We start from the raw sequence: 6,000 nt of genomic DNA on the forward strand, positions 1-6,000 counted from the left end.
CCCTACTACATACTTTGAGAGAGTTTCCAGCATACTTTGTATCCTAACATAAGACTTTAGTTCATCTGGACTCATTTTGTCTTTGTCTGGTTGATCTGGACTTTCGTCTTTGTCTGGTTGATCTGGATCCTCTTCTTTGTCAAGTGATTCATAAAGTGATAGAGTATCAGATAAAATACCACTTATCGGACAGTTTGAGAAATACTGAAAAAGAAATTAAATTTTAAGCCAATGGATCAATTTGCAAATTATAAAAAAGTAAAACAGAAAGACAAATCAATAAGATTGCAGACAGTTCCGCTGTAACCCAGTGTAAGCCAGTGTTCTCACTAATACCAATTATGCTATGAAAATAAATTTGCAGCATCAGCAAGTTTGTAAACACAGGTTAATTCTAAGTTTGGACCAAAAGTGATTTTTCCACGTAGAAAAGTTAGCATTATATATCTTGGTGTAACATAATTGGAGTGAGACCCATAAGGGATTAAATGTTTTGTCGTCCTTTATTCTGAGTGGAGATAAGGATTTCAAGGCGTATTATTGAAATAAGTGTTCACCTTTGATACAATTGCATATTCAAACTGCATTTGAAAGGACTGTTCAACCAATTTCTTCAGAAATTTTTCCAGTTGATACGAATATAGAAGACATCCCTCTTCTTTTCGAAACATGTATAAATTGGCCACCTTTAACAGGCTTGTTAAAGATGTTGTCTGAAAGGCTATCTCTAACAACAACTCGATGAAGGTTTGATTATACCTCAAAGAAAGGTTTAGGCTATAGATAGGTCTAAAAGGAAAGAAATAGATCAAATAATCTTTAAATGTTCTACCTTAAGTGGATAAATTTTTACATGTACTAATTTTTGCGAGACAAGAATTTAAATATTTTGCGTGGATTAAATTTCGCGAATCAAGGGTCTTTAAGATTTTAGCGTGGATTAAATTTTGCGAAAATGCCCTTATTTATTTAATTTCGCGAATATATAAATTGTAACTAGAAAAGAAATGTGTGTTTTTAATCGAAAAAAGGCAGACAAAGTCACTCAAAAGCTTTCAAAAAACTTCAAAGAATGTACTTTTAGGAGGTTACTAGAGTTTACAGTTGAAATGGAGAGTTGGACTCGTAATATGTTTTGATTGTAACATGTTTGTATTGTAAAATTCCAAATAATTTTGCGTGGACTAATTTTCGCGAATCAAAGGCCTTCAAAATTTTCACAAGGACTAAATTTCGCAAAAATGGCCAAAATTTGCGAAAACCTTGAAAATTAATCCACGCAAAAATTTATCCACTTAAGGTACATAATGTAATTTACCATTCACAGTTTATTTATAATTTAAGGCAGACCACTGGTGATAAAAATTCCGAACAAGAAAATGGCCTATATTTATGTATAGTAGTGTTTCTCCTAGTGTGCTTATGCTTTTGTATCAATATAGATTAATTCAGGGTGTACAGCCGCAGAGCACTAACCCATAGGGTGTTAACCCCCATTTTCAGAAAAATTCTTACCACCACCCCCTTTTTAGTACTGGGTAATGACTTAAATATGGAAGAGCTCAAAACTTGGAAAGTTCTTCGCGACAATTTAATTTTTAAAAATTGAAAAATATGAAAATCAAAAAATATATATACTTCTGTTAAATTAAATCTGATTTTTTTCTAGAATTTTTTTTTGGAAAATTGGCAACATTTCCATTCTGATTCGCCAAAATTGATAAATATTTACCCATTCTACCCACCAAATACCAAAACTCAGTACCAGGTACTAGCTTGAAATGAGTAATTTACCCACTCCGATCCCAAATGAAATACGATGTACTAAATTTTTTGAGATTAACCATCCGGCTACTAGTCAGTACCGTGCGGCTGTATCCCAAAAAAAACAAAATAAAGAAATCCTTCATAAAATCAAAGATTAGAAAAAGGCAAGACAGAAGAAAGATTCTATACATCTTTTCAAAAAATAACTAACCTTGAAATGATGTTGTAGAGGTAATCTGCTGAGTGTTTAAGGAAACCTAGCAAAAGTTTTGAGGACTTTTTTTCATCTCCATCATATATCAAAGGTTTAGCGATGGACTGAAGCATGTTGAGAGTTTCATTCAATATTTCCGTACAAAATATATCTTCCTCAAAAATGCCACATTTTGAATCAATATACTTGAAAGCAGTTTTGAACACCAATATCAAACTTGAATGAGCAAACTCCTCTTCAGTATTGATTTCCTTTGGCAAACTAAAACAAAGACAATTTTGTAAAATCTTAGGTTTTAGTTTCTCCCATTTATTTCCATTTCCATTTCCATTTCCATTTCCATTTCCATTTCATATTAGACAAATGCTTCATATTGGGCCAGATACTTCCTTTTTTTGATTGCGTTCAAATTTGTATCCCTTTCATGGTGATGTGAATATCAAACCTAGACAATCTACCTTAAGGGGACTAAAAATAACCAACTTTGTTCTATTGAAAGGACAAACAGCTAACTTAAGGGAAATAATTTTTGCAGAACTAATTTTCAAGTACCAAAATAGTACCTTTGCACTGTGAAAATAAGTTCCTTGAAAATTAGTTCCCTTATTAAGGTAAACGAGATAGAGTATCAAGGAACAAGGAATTTCTAGAAAGTTGATTACAAGTAAAAAAGCACTTTAGCTTACTTTGTAACTATGAGTGGCTTGTTTTGGCTCTTTTCTTCTGTTGGAGCCTTCTTAGCATCTTTCATTGTAGAAGGTAAGAAACAAGTTCTTGAGTAAACTGATAAAAATCGTGCATAAACGAACATTTTAGGCTTCAGGTTTTGCATAAACTTTATTGACTCAGTGGATTTTTTGAACAGTAAAAGCTGCTGTTGAGCAACTAATTTGGTAAAATTCTTCAGTTCTTTTTGTGTAGGTAATTTCCCCCATGCCCATGCTTCAACATATTCTTTCAACAAAAATACTTCAGAGGTGTGAAGATCTTTATTTTCTTTCAGCGTTTCCTCAATCTCTTGACATGATTTACAATTGCATCCATGCGAGGGTCCACATATAGTGTTACAACAGCTACAATTCAATGTTGATTGCCCGCAATAATAGTGACCATTACTGCTCTTATGTGAAGCAAAACCATCTCTATTTAAAAAGCTATCTGGACGAATGTAAATCTCTTTCTCAGAGAGCAACTCATTGTACCATTTGAAAAGAACATCTTTATTCAGAACATCCTAAAATTAAAAGTAGCAAGAAAATTTTTATAAACTAATTCATTCAAGACAGGTCAAGTTTCTCACTTAGTAAATGAATAAAGGAATTCTTTGAATAAAAAAGGGTCTGGTATTCTATAAAAGATTTTCAAAGAAAATGAATTGAATAATTACCTTTGGGTCTCGATCAAGCCATTTTTTATTAAGCTTTTCCACTGGCTTCAGTAAGGGAGCTATCCCTAAGGATGATGTCATTGTCCTCTTTTCTATGAATCTTTTACATTTTTTTCAACTTTCAGCTTTTATAAATTACAATCGGAAGAATTGATTTGATGATGACAGGTCAGTGAAACAAAAAACAAGCAAATTGAGACAAATCTTTATTTATTGGAAGCACTCAGAAAATTTTAAACATTGCACGCAAACAATACATCTTCTTCATGATATCAAAATTAGTATCTGAAATTGAAACCTATACAAGGTGGGTCTGTATACAAAAAAGTGTGGCATGTATCCTGGGATGGATGGGTGTTTTGAAAAAAGATTTGCTGTTTAATAATTGTGTTAACTACTAGCCTGGAAATATAGGGTTTTTCGGCGCTTTTAAATATTTTTATATTTATGGATTTTAAGTTTGCCTTGGAATACCGCAAGTTGGTCTAATGTCAGCATCATTCTTCTAATTTCAACACCCTTTTAAGAAATATGAATAGTAGGAAAGTCGGGATCACTGATACACTACCCCGGACATTTACTGACACGCATGAACGTACATTTTTTTATTTCACATATAATAGAACACCCCTTTTTCAGTGACTTACAGTAGTGAAGTTTTGAAACCCACCGGAATGGCTATGGAAAAAGTATAACTTCACCGGGTCTGAACATGAAATCTCAAAAACTCACTAAGCATAGGCATGTGAGATATCCTGCAAAATTCACGAGGGAGTGCACACGTTTATGACATATTCATTATCTTTTGATAAAACAAAGACAATAATTACAGTGTCATAAAAATCGCTCTCATCCATAAATTTTGCTCGTTATGCCTATGCTAAGTGAGAATTTTTGGTAGGCAAAATATTGACTTGAAGTATATAATATTTCAAGAATTTTTTAAAACATTTTTTTACGACTGATGACCAGGGTAAGACAATAAATAAGATTAGGTCATTCTATGCAATTTTTTTTGCCGGGTTCTCTATCGAGCGGATCTGACCGGGTCACTGATATAGGGGTGTAATAAAAGGATTTTCCTTTTCCTTTCCTATTTCCTAAACCTTTTTTAAATTGTGTTGTATGCCGTGCAATATGACGATGCCTTGTAACTTCTCAATATAGCTGTTTCGTTTCTCAAAGTGTTGATTTTGAATATCTTGAAAGAAAAGCAATATATTCAAATTATTTATTTCAATCTTCAACCGATAAAATCACATTTTAATACCGATTAAAAATGGAACAGTTGACCCACAACAGCGTTTCAAATCAAAACCTTTCTAACATTTTTGAATGTCCATCATGTGGCGTTAGAAGAACTTTACAGTCCAGCGAAATTCTGGATTCATTGACTTAAATCAGATACTTACGTCTCACCACCTTGGGTGGATTGAATTTCGCAAAACTTAGTTCTTGCTAAAACTTTAAAATCCATTCAGACCCCTTGGAAAATGATAGAAATTTGCTGTAAAAGAGTAACTTTTTGATTCAATTGAAACTTTTTTATCTAATGAATCACAGTTTAGGAACATTTGCTGAGTTCCTGTATGTGGCCGCAATCGTCATCTGGGGGTAATTACGGGATGATTTTGACATATTTGAGCATTACTCTAAAAGTATTAATCCTAGAGATCCGATTTTTTGATATTTCATTTATCAAAGTATGACCTTTACACAAGATTTATTACTTTTCCTTGAAATTTAGTAGATGATCCTAAAAATTATTCTAAAGGTGTCCCATAAATATCCTGCATTTTGGGATAATTACGGAACACCCTCTGGGTAATTATGGGACAGGTATAAAATGTTATTGAAAAATCCAGATATCTTTCCAAAAGGCTATGATATTTGAGGTTTTGCATCCACTTGATGACTTCAAATCCAAGTGCTATCATCTAAAGGACTTTCAACAAAATTAGTGACAGTGTCCCATTTTTACCCCAGCCTTTTTCCATAGTTTGCACCCCCCCCCTTTTTAATAGGGGGGGATGCCAACTTTCTGGAGGGCCTTTGTAGGGGGGGTACCGAGATCTGCCGAAAAAACTAGGGGGGATGGGAATGTAGGGGGGGATCAAATAAAAAAGGGGGGGTTTGGAAATTTTGGTCAATTTTCTAATCAAATACAAATTGTCACAGTTTGTGTTTTAAAGTAAAAAAAATATGTACTATCAAAACAAAACACAACTTTTTACTTTCCCAATCACTTCTTCTAGTCTGCCATATTTGTTTCTGTTTTTTATTTGATAATCGAATTTTGACTAACCACTTCTAGTCTACCATATTTGTTTATGTTTTTCGTTCGGATATTGGAATGACGTTAGAATATTCTGTCATTGTTGGCTTGTGACTATAATACTTCATACTCTTTCTTGTTGATAATTTTGCTGGTAGGTGGGAAAGCGAGTTTCCTTCGAAACGGATTTTCTGTAAAAAAATAGGGGGGGATAAGATTTCATTACAAAAGGGGGGATGGGTATATAGGGGGGGATGAAATAAACCTAGGGGGGTTCATACCCCTCTGCAAACTATGCTTTTTCCCATTTGGGAACGGGATACTTCACAATCAATAACATTTCTATAGAGCAATCTA

The 6,000-nt window shown here is 33.4% G+C and overlaps 1 protein-coding gene across 1 annotated transcript in view; it reads right to left on the reverse strand.

Annotated features, from left to right (window-relative positions):
* LOC136800404 (E3 ubiquitin-protein ligase HERC2-like) overlaps nt 1–3,490 on the reverse strand; it is a gene marked incomplete at its 3' end in the record, with an annotated part of 39,551 nt that extends 36,061 nt beyond the window's left edge. The window contains exons 1-5 of the mRNA XM_067057063.1: nt 3,369–3,490; nt 2,668–3,215; nt 1,979–2,242; nt 558–789; nt 14–204 (exon numbers count right to left, since the gene is read on the reverse strand). Coding sequence (XP_066913164.1) covers nt 14–204; nt 558–789; nt 1,979–2,242; nt 2,668–3,215; nt 3,369–3,449 — 1,316 coding nt within the window. The remainder of the gene's footprint in view (nt 1–13; nt 205–557; nt 790–1,978; nt 2,243–2,667; nt 3,216–3,368) is intronic.
* Nucleotides 3,491–6,000: the final 2,510 nt, after the last annotated feature.

The sequence above is a fragment of the Clytia hemisphaerica genome, unplaced genomic scaffold (genome assembly GCF_902728285.1).
Source record: "Clytia hemisphaerica strain Z4C2 unplaced genomic scaffold, Clytia hemisphaerica genome assembly, whole genome shotgun sequence".
Lineage (NCBI taxonomy): Eukaryota > Metazoa > Cnidaria > Hydrozoa > Leptothecata > Clytiidae > Clytia > Clytia hemisphaerica.